Source organism: Pituophis catenifer, unplaced genomic scaffold (assembly GCF_029215685.1).
Source record: "Pituophis catenifer annectens isolate HBS135680 unplaced genomic scaffold, rPitCat1.0.hap2 SCAF_3, whole genome shotgun sequence".
NCBI classification, from domain to species: domain Eukaryota; kingdom Metazoa; phylum Chordata; class Lepidosauria; order Squamata; family Colubridae; genus Pituophis; species Pituophis catenifer.
The window spans coordinates 63,952,532-63,967,215 of NW_027256883.1; the positions used below are offsets into that span (position 1 = coordinate 63,952,532).

Consider the following 14,684-nt stretch of genomic DNA (forward strand, 5'->3'; position numbering starts at 1 on the left):
AACAAGACATCCATATAACTAACATGGATAACATGAGCTCCCTGTTCATTTTAAAATGCCTGAATTTCTTAGCTGGGACAGGATGCTGGTCTACCTTTAACACAGTTAAATGTGAGGTGTAAACAAGCCTTTATAATTCAGGAGATTAACATCCTCCTGTAGTTCATGATGCAAAGCATTAGTCCTTACAGGTAATAGATATGAGGGGAAAGTTTGACAGCACTTTGCTATATGTAAAACAACAACCCAATACAGGCACCCAAAATCTTGCAACAATAAACTAATTTACAGTGAACAGCAGATGAAAAACTGCAACTGTAAACCGTCAACTAGAGAAACGCACAGTTAAGCCAATATTCCCAACTCTGTACTTAAAAAGATAAACCCTCCGCGCTCATAAAAATTGCGACTCAGATGTTCTTACAACCTGGGGGATCGGTGGAGTAAATTTCCCCATCGTTTATTTGAATCCAGGATCTCTGGATTTAATACGAAGGCTGAACTATTAACTCAGTCACTTGACGGGCTTTGTACGTTCGAACCACAATTAGCCTGTGATGCGAACTCGGTCTCTGGGTGACGCCAAGCAGGCACCGCCTGTGCGCATATCTTAAGTTTACAGCGCCAGAAACCTCGCTGTGTTCATTGGGGCGGACTTATCGGCGGGGTTAGGACTGCAGCCTGTAACGGCCGCAGTCAGCTAGCTGTATTCTGCCTACACGCGCGCAGTCAGTCGGTTAGGTTTGTAAATCCCCTGCGAATCCCGCTCCCCATCGGACTTTCCAAACTCTTTCCCTTTTCCTTTTCTCTCTCTCTCTCCTCCCCGCGTGCTCGCCAAGTGGTACAGTCCGCCCGCAGAGCGCCTGCGCCGCGGCTGGAAAGGCGGAGCCTATCCGTGTGACTCAGGCGAGAAGGAAAGGCGGCGGCTGCCATTTTGAGAGGGTGTTTTTTTTTCCCCCCGCTCCGACTGACGCTTCCTCGTCGCCTCCCGCTTCCTCCGGACCGAGGGGACCTCCTGCGCCGCGCTGTTCCTTCGCCTGAGAGGGGACAGGAGGGGGGGGCTTCGCTCGCTCTCTTTGCCTCCCGCCCTTCGAGCCTCGTAGCGCAGGGTCTGCCCGGCCCAGCCTGCCTTCGCCTTCGCTACTTCCTCCTCCCTCTCCTCTTCCTCCTCCTCCTCCTCCTCCTTCCTTCGCCGCCGCCACCATTTGCCCTCCCCCGGCGGCTCCGGGGCGCCGAGCTTAGGCTATGGGGACCAGGCTGCTGGGGCTGAGCAGCGGCAGTGCGGGCGGCCCGGTCGTCGTGAACAGCGCAGAGGGGATGGGGGAGCTCGGCGGCTTCTTGGTGGCTTTATCTTGACATGGCTCCTACCCGTGCTGCTAGCAGCGCCGACGCCGCCACCACAGCCTCCACTGCTCCGCCCGCGCCCGCCGGCTGCGGATAGCGAGGATCTCAGGCCAGGCCGCCCTCTCCGCTCCGCGCTCTCTCGCCGCCTGCGCCTCCCCGCCGAGGTGAAAAAAAAAGGAGAGAGAAATTAACTTTTTTTTTTTTTTATTTATTTATGAGGGAAAGTTGAAAGAGGTGGGGGAGGGTGTTTGGTTTTTTTATTTTGTTTTTTTTATTTATTAAAAAAAAAAGGCGAACTCCTGTCAGAACAACTACGAAAGGGACGGGCGGGGTTAATCTCCCCCCATCCCCCACCCTTTTTTTTTTTTAAATGATTTGATTCGATTTAGCCATCTTCGCCTCAAAAGCCCCAAACGGCTATTTTTTTCTTCTCTAGCTTTTTTTTTTTTTCTTTTTTGCAATTGAGAACTTCTGGCCTCCCTCCTCCGTACTTTTCCTTTTGAAAAAGGAGGAAAATTGGAGCCAACTGAATGCAAGAGAGAGTCCCGGGACTGTGGGCTGAGTCCCCTTCCCTCCCCCTGCGCTGAGCACTAGGCCCTTCTCTTCCTCTTCAGGTCGGTTAAAAGGAAGAGAAAAAAAGCAACGCCGAGGAGGCGACATCGCACCAGCCATGCCCAGCCCCAACTAAACAACAGTGGCCGTTGCGGCGGTGGCGGAGAAAGGAGGGATAGTTGATGGGGATAGACAGCAATTGGAGTATGTAGGTCTCTTCCCCCTGCTTAGGGGACTGCTAGATAGCCTGGAGATCCTTAGGCCGGCTACTCCCTTTTTGGCTTCCCTTTAAGCTTTGATTGATGGCCACCATGATCCCCGTTTTCTCTAACAGACGCGGCCTCGGGGCGACTGTGTGCCTGTTTATGAGTGTGATGAAGTTAGAAATGACTCTGCTGTTTTCCAAACTTCTTGCTCTTCTGCAAACCAGCACTGTGTTGTCTGCGGTTGATGATTTTGTTAGTAGGGAAACGTCTTGCCTCCCAGGACATCCACTCCTCTTCTGCACTCCTTCCTTTGCTTTCTCCCAAGTCTAATCATCACTGAAAATTAAGCAGGCAGTATAGCAATAGCAGCAATCTTGGTAATAATAATCAGCAGAGTCATGAACCTGGGTGTGATAGAGTACTGTCTTTAATTTCAGGTTTTTGTTTGGGTTTCTTTGGAGGGCTTGGGGCAAAGAAACAGCACCCAAATGGATTGGGTCCATCCCCTTTATTCCTTTTTTTATGCATATAAATTGTGATAAGATTTTTCTCCTGTTCTTGCCCCTTTATTCCTGTGGTTTAAACTGTGTATATCAGCGTATTTTCTTCAAAAAAAATCTTTTTGGGTAATATGTGCAAACCCTTTGTCCAGTAATGGTTGGACAACTACTTACTTTGTTTTATGACCCCTCTAGTAAGACAGTCTTGTAAAACAATTGCCTGAGGTGCACTTTTGGGGTTTGCCTCTGTTTTATTGATTCAGTGGTATAAGCAGGAATAAAATGACTTGTTTCTGTTGCACTTGAGTCTTATGAAAAAAGGGCCCACAGTTTAGTGACAGTTTCCAAAGGCTTTTGTACCATCTGTATTATAAAATGGGGGACCCAAACTCCCGGAAGAAACAAGCTCTGAACAGACTTCGTGCTCAGCTTAAAAAGAAAAAAGAATCTCTAGCTGACCAGTTTGATTTCAAGATGTATATTGCCTTTGTATTCAAAGACAAGGTAACCTTATTTGTTTGATATTTCAGCATATAAGATGCATATTTAATGATCTTGAAAGTCTTTTAGAATCAAAACACGGAGAATATATATATTAAAGGCATAAACTTTTCTTGGCATAAAAAATAGACTGATTATTTGTTTATTGAATAAATTTCTTAATGCACATAACCACCAAGTACCATAACTTAGTGGTACTATTGTAAAGTTCCATTGTGTTTGTTAGTAAAAATTACAAATGTTCAAGTGTGGAAGGATAATACTTAATATTTTATATTGTGTGGGGTTTGTATGTATGGTATATGAGAGGAATATAGGTACCCAAAACTGAATTAAAAAAAAAAACCCTAGCAAATTTTGTCTTTCAGCCAAAGTCCTGTTATTTAAAGACCCTGATTTTAATATTAGTATCTTTCATTGAATTAAGAGATTAATTTTGGCTTTGCATACATCCTTTTAAAACTAAGGTTTGAACTTCCTGATAATTAACTTTTCTAAATTTTATATTTGAACTTCAACATTTATTTCTTAATAACAAATGTTTCTTAATTTTCTTTTCTTTAGAGAAAAAAGTCAGCACTCTTTGAAGTGTCTGAAGTGATACCAGTTATGACCAATAATTATGAAGAAAATATCCTGAAAGGTGTCCGAGATTCCAGTTATTCCTTGGAAAGTTCCATTGAGCTTCTTCAAAAGGATATTGTACAGTTACATGCACCCCGCTATCAGTCTATGCGCAGGGTAAAATTATTTTTTTCTTCTGTTTTCGACAGTCAAATGTTTTTCTTATAGTCCTTACTCCAGCTGTGCTTTTGGATCAAAGATTTACGGTCAAGTACAATTCTAAAAGCAGATGGTACTGGTTTTACTAAGAGAAATACTTCTACAAAGAGGTTCCTTCTTTTCTAATACATCTTTAATATTAATATTCAGTATGTCTTTACTGATATGGAATTCATTATGTTACCTAGTAGAACTTACTGTATTTCTTTTAAAATCTTTGGGTATATAAAAAGACATGCAGCTTTTTGAGATTATGTTCATGAAGAATTTTTTATAGTAGAATATATGTATGGTTTGTCCCTAGTTTTAATTTTCCAAGTCTTACCTCACCTACTGTACTTGTTTTCTTATCAGATATAATTTTAATAACGTAAAATCAGTTCATTAAAATATATTACTAAATATTAATTATTAATATTACATATTAAATATTAATTCAAAAGTATATCCTAATCAGCTGCTTTGTCTTTAATTTCTCCAAAACTATCTTGTACAATATTCTGAGTTCTTATGTATGAATAGATTGTGATCAAATGAAGGACCCTGCCATAATGTAACAGCAGTATCATGTAAAAATTGTAATTTGCCTATTTGTGTCAGCATCAGGTCACAAGTATGTAATTGCAGTTGGGTGATAATGTCACTGCATGTATTTCCATTTTGGCGTCATCAGTTTTTCCTGTTTCCTGGATTCTTCTAATGGAAGTGAGGGAGATTATTCTCACAGGGTGGCCTTGAGTTATAACCATTATGGAGCATGCCTATCATGATTATAACTTGTGACGGTCATAAAATGGATTGGTCATGTGACCAGTCCGATTTTATGACACTTTTTGCAGCAGTTAAGTGAACATCATGGCCATAAAGCAAATGCCACGCTCATAAAGCAAAGCTATAGTTTGCTATGGGCACAGTTTTCCTGAAACTGGAAGTAAATGCTGGTGTTCAGCAAAACTGTGGTCACATGACAGCAGGATACTGCAAACATATGCAACTGTTACCAAGTGCCTAAAGTGTGGTCACGTGACCACTGGGTGGGGAGACTGTCAGAACTTTGAATCCAGCTCATAGGTACTTCCAAGTAGACCCTTTGGAACTTCAAACGGTCACTAGACGATTAGTTATACGTCGTGGGCTACCTATATTGTGTCCTTTTTCTTCAGCTTTTCTGTGCTCCTTCGGAGAATTTTTCAGTCAAAAATTTCTTTAAAGAACTTCACAGAGGAGGAGAATCTATAGAAATCATCTTCATTAGCAGGAGATACCTGTAAAAACATTACTCACAAGATGCTCTCCAAAGCAGGAGGTTACTGCTTATTCAGGATCTAAACCAAACAGATTAGTGCTGACAGAAAAAACCCATGACTTAAATTCTATAAATTATGTCTACTGGGTTTTATTAAAGCAGAAAATATTATTGCTAAAAATTGTTTGAACAAGAGAATACTATGGTTCAAAACTGAATTATATGTGATGACTAAGTTTGATGCTTTAGTTCGAGTAATTTTGTGCAGAAATTCTTTTAAAATTTCCATGCTTGCATTTAACAATTGGATGGGGTACAGATAGTCCTTGACTTACGACCACAATTGAGCCCAAAATTTCTGTTAAGACATTTAAGTGAGTTTTACCTCATTTTACAACCTTTCTTGCCATAGTTGTTAAGTGAATCACTGCAATTGACAAGTTAGTAACCCGGTTGTCAAGTGAATCTGGCTTCCCCATTGACTTTGCTTGTCAAAAGGTTGCAAAAGGTGATCACATGTCCTTGGGATACAGCAACGATCATGATTCAGTTGCCAAGCTTCTGAATTTTGATCACATCATGAGGTTGCTACAAAGGTGATAACTGAAAAATTGACAAAAGTCAGTTTTATCAGTGCTGTTGTAACTTTGATCACTAAATGAACTGTTGTAAGTTAAGGACTACCTGTATATGTGGGCTATATTTTAAATTTGAAAGAGGTTTGAGTTTTGAGATTTCTTAAATTTGGAAAAAAATGTATTTAGAATTAAAAAATCTTAATGCTGTTTGTGTATAAATTATTACATTACAATTTTAATGAAGTTACTGATTAATACACATTTACATGCTATGCTATTGGATACTATTAAATGATTTTTATCTCTTCAGGATGTGATTGGCTGTACACAGGAGATGGACTTCATACTTTGGCCTCGGAATGATATTGAGAAGATAGTCTGTCTTCTGTTCTCTAGATGGAAGGGATCAGATGATGAGCCCTTTAGGCCTGTTCAGGTATGGCATATGCAGATAAAACTCAAGTAAGCAGATGGTATTTCAAATGAAAACCACTGCCTTTTAATGCTGATCAGTTATGACACTTGGATTTTTGAAGCTGCAATTAGCAATCTGGTGCCTTAATGTTACTTTGAATACTACTTCCGTGTACTCAAATCAGCCTGGACAATAATTGGCTATTATGGGGTTTGTAATGCAAAGTAGATAGAAAGTAGCAGTTATCTACCTGACTTAGTGTTGATTGCAACACCAGATGTGTACCGTGTTTTCCCGAAAATAAGACCCTGTCTTAAATTTTTTTGAACCCTGAAATAAGCGCTTGGCCTTATTGCCATGCACTCAAAAGCCCGATTGGGCTTATTATCGGGATGTCTTATTTTGAGGTTAACAGGGTATTTGTGAGTATGCATGCAAATGGATCTGGATGACCTTAGTAGTTGTGATATATTGAAGGTTTAATTTGTAAGGCATTCTGCCATTTTAAAAATATTGCTTTATTTTTTGAACCAATCTCCTAGTTCAATAAGCTTATTTTACTTTGATTAACGCTGTATAACAAATAATGCACAAATTGGTTTTGAGGGCCCCAGTAATTATTGGCACACTGAGTGCCATACCCAAATAAAATTTGAACAGCATTTGGAAATTTTGTCAATAAGCATATTTTCTATCTGTGGATTACAAAAGGCTTCAGTGCTTGGATCTGCACATATGCTATGCCAATACGTTATGACATCCTAGGTACTTGGGAAAAACCTGATGCATATGAAGGCCAGTATGAGCTAAAGAACTGGCAGTTGTAATTTCACACCTAAAAATTCTAATACAATAATTTAACAATAGAAAAAAATAGTTTTCCCAATTGCTAAATTTGTTAAACTTATATAAAATAATAGCTTGTACATTGGAATTCTTCTTGTGCCATATCCGTCATCGGACTTTGGCGATCATGTTGGCAATCCTATTTTTGTCAACAGCTGCATGAAAAAGTGCTGCTGAGTTTTGTCCAATCCATATTGGAATAGAGGAGGCAAAAGAATTGAATACTTTTCTTCAGACTCCGGGGTGCTAATTTGCTCATAATTAAGTTGGTGGATCTTAGAAGGCAACCCATGTTTCTTTCTTCTTTTTTGTTTCCCTCTGGGTTTAGTTTCTTTGTAATTCTTTTGTCTTCCACTGAGTTCGTTTGTTTTAAGTGGGTTTTTTTGACAATTGTAGGCAACCCAGAGTTACTGGGCATTGGAGAGCATGTAATAGTTCAAAAAATATCTAAACTTTTTAAATTTTGAATTAAAATATTTTTTGTTGTTGAATAGGCCAGGTTTGAATTTCATCATGGTGACTATGAAAAACAGTTTCTGCATGTACTGAGCCGAAAGGACAAGACTGGAATTGTTATCAACAACCCTAACCAGTCAGTGTTTCTTTTCATTGACAGACAGCACTTGCAGGTAAACTTCTTCCAGTATATAATAGTTGTTTCATTTATTATTTAGCAATATTATTTGTCATGACAGAACATTGAAGCTAGATAGATAATACGGTCTATACAACAGGCATTAAGCACAATATTGTGAGGTATAACAGATTGGTTGCTTTTTTGTGTTTTGGTAGTATAACGAACATTCAGTAGGCAGCATCCTTTTAAATTGTAAAATTGAAAAAATATAGATTTGATGCACACAAGCAAATATAAGTCTGTCTGCATCAATAGTGTTAGTTGTTTATTGTAGTACTTAGTCTCTACTGAACTTTCAAAGGGTAACTTAATCTAGCCTTGGGAAAAGCATTTTCTCTGTGAGAAAAAGTAAAGTATAGAACTCTGATAGTTGTATATCCAGTAAAAAAATATTACAAAGTGACAGATTTTTAGTTTTGGTTTCCCTATGCTTCCTTTCAAGTTCCTAAATTATTTCTGAAAAGACAAACTAGGAGAAATTTAAAGTTTTTTCCATGCATAAAGAAACCCCTATCCTTGGTTCTGAAATTATCTATTTTTTACAGACTCCAAAAAACAAAGCTACAATCTTCAAGTTATGCAGCATCTGCCTGTATCTGCCACAGGAGCAACTCACCCACTGGGCGGTTGGTACTGTAGAGGATCACCTCCGCCCATACATGCCAGAATAGGGTTCTGGCCAGCAAAATGGGGAAAATCACAGATTGCAGGAGTGTAGTTTCCACTTTCCTCACCATTTATTCTTTCGGAATAGAAGAAAATGGACACATGCTCAGAACACTATCCATCGTGAACCTTGATCATCCTGGATTATTTTCTGTTATCATTTGTATCTCAGAACTTTTTTTTAAGATGTTTTCTGCATGGACTTTATGAAAGAGAATGCTCTGCATATTTCTGCATTGCATGAGCATCTTACCAAAATGTGAAATGAAGGGACTGTTACACACTGAAAGAAATGTTATCTGAGAGCACAAAGCGATCATTTATGGTGGTGTGTCCATTTGTGCTGGTCATGTCCCCTGTTTCAGTATTCATAGGGTGAAAAGTGAATGTAAGGGTGTAAAAGCCTTCTAAGCGTTGCTTTTAACATGATTGTATCAAAGCTGTGTCAGATTCATTCTGATGATGAGTTCTCTGGCTTGCTACAGTAGATGGCTTACTATGGGAAAGAAATCTTTTAAGGAAGGAAAGCATCTCATTCATTGTAGGCATTAATTGCCTCTCTTATTTTGCTTGGCCATGTTTGAGTTTACTAGCATTCTCATTTTTTGGATCTCTTTCCCCAGTTTGCTGTATAACTAAATGTAGAGTGTTCTGTTAAGTTGAATACATTTTACAGACCTGGGGTCTGAAGTAGCCTAAAGCAGCTAAATTAAAAATAGCAGCTGCAGAAACAATGTTGGCAGAGGATTGCTTTTTTTCCCGAGTGTTGACTTGTAAAATGGCTGGTGAACTGAGTAGGAAATACTGGTTTCCAAAACATTTCTGACATGGAAAACCCTTTGAGGTTCTTTGGGGTGGGGGGGAGGAATAAGATCAAAAGCATTTGTGGATTTAATTGTAAAATATTGTTTGGAGTGTCAAAGTTGGTTTTGACAGAACATATTTTGTTTAAGATTGTGCAATGAACATAAGAAAGACTACTGTATAGTTTTGGCAAAGAACGCTTTGCTTCTGGGTTGAATAATTTTACTGAAGTAAATCTGTATAAGCCAACTCCCTTTGGGTAAATCTAGTGCTTATCTGTTTAAAATTTGTATTTAGCTTTTGTTTGGAATTGGAACAAATGAAAATAAACAAATTAGTTGAACATTTATCTGCTCTGTTAAGTTATGAAGTCCATGCTAGTTGTACGGTAATGCAGGTGCTAAATTGATACAGCAACACAATCCATGACAGTATCAACTGATAACGTAAAGTAATTCTAGAACGCTGGATTGGTATTGGACAGATACAGATTCAGTGAATCTCACTGGCTGATCTGGACAGTCACTTCGTAATTAGTTCAACCTAATTACCTAGTGATAATTAATATACATTTGGAGGAGAATATGCTATATATGCATATGTATAAATGTGTGTGAAGAGGATGCTAAACCAGGAAACTGGCATTTCTTAGGAACAAAATCTATTTTTAATAAGCTTTTTTTCTATTCAACTCAGGTTTACTTGCTAATTAAAATAGCAATTTATTAAAAGGATTATGCAAAGGGAAAACATTTTTTATATTTACTTCATTATGATAAAGTACATATAATGTTTTTTTACAGGACTTTACTGAAAGGGGTTAGTAGAAATGACATCCTCCTAACTTGATGGAAAGAAATTTGTACCTTCATCAAAATCAGACAGATGAAATAGAATTAACTATTGATTTACAGAGACCACACATATTATGGAATTAATACATGACATGAAGTAACATTAAATGTTTAAAAGGAATGGGAGTAGCCGTAACATGAACACTTAAAAAAAAACCCTATTATCCTTGAACCCATTGAAATACATGTAGAGTGTGCAGCATAGAGGAAAATTAAGATCCTGTCCCAATAGCTCATTAAATTGAAATTCTCTACAGTTCCTACTCATAGCAACTGCTAAATTTATTCTTAAAATTCAGTCCTATCAGAGTCCTTGACCAAGACCAATTACTATAAAATTAGAGTTTGTGACTTCCTTCTTTTGGGTTTTTCATGCTCTCTAGCAATAAAGATTCTTTGTTGTAACCATATCTAGAAGCTAAAATGGTCTCAAAACCATCTCTGGAATCTTAAGAATTCTTGTTAGTATTATGGCACTCTGCATTCATTAATTTGCTTTGTTTTACATTATGAAGGAAGAGAAATTTATGTGGAATACCTAAAATTTAAGGTTTTTTAAAGGATACAGAAACATGAATTAAAAATTAGATAATATACCTGGTGTTATATAATGTTCTCACATTACTTTTTTTCTGTTACAAACTAGCTTGAACCAGTCAAGTCCATGCAATATTTGTATAAAAGGTTTGATTGGTTGGTTTGATCTTATTCCTAAATACATAGAATTTAAGGGCACCTATACTTTTTGTAAGCATGTGACATGTCTTGTATAAATATACACACTTCTTTAATATTTAAAGACCTTTAATCTTTAAAACCCTAACATACATGAAAAACTCAATGTATTTACTTGATTTGTATAAGTGGTCCTTGCTTTATGACTGGTCGCTTACCAATCATTCTAAGTTACGACAGACCCAAAAAAAGGGACTTACAACTTGGCTCTGAAGTTATGACAGTTTCCTCCCCTGCAGCCACGTGACTGTACTTTGGGCAATTGGCAACATGGCTGCATTTGTGGCCATTTGCAATTCCCTGTAGTCACATTAACATGTTTTATGATGATTTTCCACAACCAATTATAGAGAACAATGGATTTGCTTAATAACCATGGCATTTATTTAATGACTGACATTTGTTTTATTATCAAAGCATTTGCTTAATGACCACCGTAAAAATAGGTCATAAAATGGGGTCAGTCATGCAAGTGACCCATTTTACGACCATTACTACTGACAACCATAATGTGTAGGTTCCATTATGGTCATCACTCGACTATCTGTACAGCTACTCATCTGACTGGTGTGACTAGGTAGCCAACAACATATAACATGACAGCTTATTAAACCTAGAAAAACATAATAGCACTTTGCAATAGCACTTACATACTGCTTCACAGTGCTCTATAGTTCTCTCTAAGCGGTTTACAGAGTCAGCATATTGCCCCCAACAATCTGGGTTCCCATTTTATCAACTTTTGAAGGATGGAAGGCTGAATCAACCTTGAGCTGGTCAGGATTGAACTGCCAAACTGCTGGCAGCCAGCAATCAGCAGAAGTAGGCTGCAGTACTACATTCTAACCACTACGCCACCATGCTCATAAAAACCATCTACAGTAAATCACACCATATAGGGTCCTAGTAAACATCCAATCTCCATCCATGTCTTCAAATCCTTCTGAAAAGCTAGTAAGGTTGGGCTCCATCTAACTTTGGAACAGGTGGAATAGGTGTGGTGTTCCAAAGGATAGGCACTTCAACCCAAAAAGCCCATTTTCTGGTTCCATAAGATGACGTTTTTCAATCAATGGGACCTGCAGTGTGCCTGCTGTTTCAACCTGCACGGACAAGGAGATGCAGTTGGAGAGGTGGTCTTTCAAATAATCCAGTCCCAGAGAATGGTTGCCTTTGTAAGTGACAAACAGCAACCCAAATTACATCTGAAAGCACCCTAGGAACCAGCGGAACTTGGAGAACTGAGGTATTAACATGGGGGACTCCAACGTGCGCCTGTTTTGTTACATTCCAGTTTCTGGATGTTATTCGAGAGCACTCCCATGTAGAGCTCATTACAGGAATCCATTTGGGACATTACCAGGATATGAATAAGTCATCTAATTCAGGAAAGGGTGCAACTGGCACATGTAAACAAAGGTGTGTAAAATCACTTCCTTCCATAGTTGTTACTGGCTCTTTGAACAGGAGCCCATAAGTTAAACCCCAAAATTGCACAGTGGTTCTGTTTGAGGCAGTGTTACTCTGTCTAGATACGAAGATGGAAAATGACCCAATACAGGAAGCCCCAAAATCCAAAACTACTCAGTTTTGCTAGGATTAAGTGAAGCCTGTTCTTGTCCATTCAGACTCTCACTGTCTCCAGATACTGAGACAGCACTCAGCACTCCAGCTGGGGTGGGGATATAAAGCTGGGTGTCATATACAGGTAGTCCTCGATTTATGACCACAATTGAGTCCAACATTTCTGTTGAGATGTTTGTTAAGTGAGTTTTGCCCCATTTTATGACCTTTCTTGCCACAGTTGTTAAGTGAAGTTAGTAACCTGGTTGTTAAGTGAATCTGGCTTCCCCATTGAGGTTGCACAAGGTGATCTCGCAACCTTGAGACACAGCAACGGTGGTTGTAAGTATGAACCAGCTGCCAAGCATCTGAATGTTGATTGCATGATCATGCGGAGGCTACAAAGGTTGTAACTGAAAAATGGTTACAATGGTCACTTTTTCAGTGCCATTGTAACTTTGAACTGTCATTAAATGAACTGTTGCAAATCGAGGGCTATCTGTACCTCACCTGCTGTTGAATGGTCGACAGCATCATGTGGATGTTAAACAGGAGAAAAGTGTCTAGCTACGACTTAATTACAACTTAATTAGCTAATGGAATTCTGGCACAGAAATACTGAGTACGAACATTAAATTTCCTTTCTCCTGTAAGTCCAAATCTACTCCAAAGGGTAGACTCTGTGGAAAAGATTTGAAGGGGGTTATCTGGTCTGCAATCAGTGCCCATTCTGACACAATGCATTCGTTTCAACTTTGGGTTTTTTTACATATTCCATCTTTGTAATGATGCTTCCCAAACCAGTTATTTTCTATCTTTGTGCAATTCCGTTCCATTTGTTGTTCGACACGCTGTCTTCATTTTAACAACTTGATTGGCTTCCCCATAGGATCTCTTGTATTGTTTCCCCTCCTGCTCAGAATGAGGACAGGGAATAACCACAGAAGTCGAAACTGGAAGCAATCGAGTAATTGTTTAAATTGAAAACAACCCACTCTGGCAATTCCAGTTCTAGAAGATGTTTAACAAGCATGATGGCTTCGCTGTAGGGAGCACTAAGGAGCTATTTCATCCCCTGCTATTTTACTGTATAGCTTTATAAGCACTTTGCACAAACTAGGTCAAAAAGTTGCAGCGTAAGGACAGATGATTGCTTGTAGAATATCGTAGAAGAGTTCTGTTAGTCAATGGCAATAAAAAAAATCAGGAAAGTGGTGCCAGTGTGACCTATAGCTCACAAAAGCTAATGCCTTTTAATCAAGTTTGATAGTCTAAAAATGTTTGGGTTGTAGAATATACTTTCATTCCCTCCAAATCTATTACGCTCACCGCTTATCCAATCCTGATAGACTTCACTAAGGCAGGCATCAAATCTGAATAAGCTGTAATGATGCCACTGCTGTTGGAGAGGGACAGTCTAAAAGGGCAAAAGGCAAACGCTGCAATTTTTTGAAAACCACAAGAGCCATATTTTCCTTCAAATCAAGCATATTCACAACTAATGAAGAAGTCTTGGGATGTGTCAGAATGTAAGACAATTGGGCGTTCAAATAACCTGAAGAGATGACCCAATAAGAGAGTATCCCATTGGAGGTGGCTACAGCTGCTTCCTGCTTCCTACCATCTATCTTTTTAAATTCATATAATTGTATTTTTCTTGTTTCTTTTTCTTGTTTCATTGTTATGTTTACATTTTTTAATTACTTTTCCCATTTTACTGTTGCAAGCCGCCCAGAGTAGTCCCGTGGTGAGACGGGCAGCAAATAAATGTAACAAATAAATACAACCTATAGCAGTGATGGCGAACCTTTTAGAAACCGACTGCCCAAACTGCGCATGCATGCCCAAACTGAAAGGTGTGCACACGTGTGCGGATGTGTGCAGTGCAGACATGCACACAGACATGCGCACATGCGCAACAGAAGCCCGAAGACCACCTGGCTGGCGGGAGACGGGGCATCCCAACGCACTGGCAGAGCAGCAAGAGGAAAGCTCTTTTTCTTTCGTGAGCTTCTGTTTCATCGTTTGCAGGGAAACAGAAGCCCACGAAAGAAACACCACAGAGATCTGACCTGGGGTGACGGCGCACATGCCAGCAGAGAGGGCTCTGTGTTCCACCTCTGCATGCCATAGGTTTGCCATCACGGGCCTTGCGGTTTCCCAGTGTTCTACCATCCAGTTAATAAGTTGATCCTATTTAGCTTTTTTCCAAGACAAGTCAAAGGTTGTTTAGTTCTGCAGTGAATAACAACCTTTGGCTTCAATAAAACAGTAAACCCAAGCAAAATCACTAGCCAAACAATGTAGAGGGTTTCCTCCTTTTAGAAATCTCTCCGGAGAGCATCACAGTTGTGGGATCATGAGTATTATTATTATTATTATTATTATTATTATTATTATTATTATTTAATCTTTAGTGAGATTCACAGCCTTTGAGGCTGGTTAATAGCTCAG

General features: G+C 39.1%; 1 protein-coding gene across 1 annotated transcript; it reads left to right on the forward strand.

Annotated features, from left to right (window-relative positions):
- The first annotated feature begins 920 nt into the window (after nt 1-920).
- On the forward strand, nt 921-9,427 carry CUNH6orf62 (chromosome unknown C6orf62 homolog). Its single transcript, XM_070940659.1, has 5 exons — nt 921-3,106; nt 3,668-3,844; nt 6,021-6,146; nt 7,466-7,600; nt 8,154-9,427. The coding sequence occupies exons 1-5, from the start codon at nt 2,978-2,980 to the stop codon at nt 8,277-8,279; spliced, it is 693 nt and encodes a 230-aa protein (XP_070796760.1). The 5' UTR covers nt 921-2,977; the 3' UTR covers nt 8,280-9,427.
- The last annotated feature ends 5,257 nt before the right edge of the window (nt 9,428-14,684 follow it).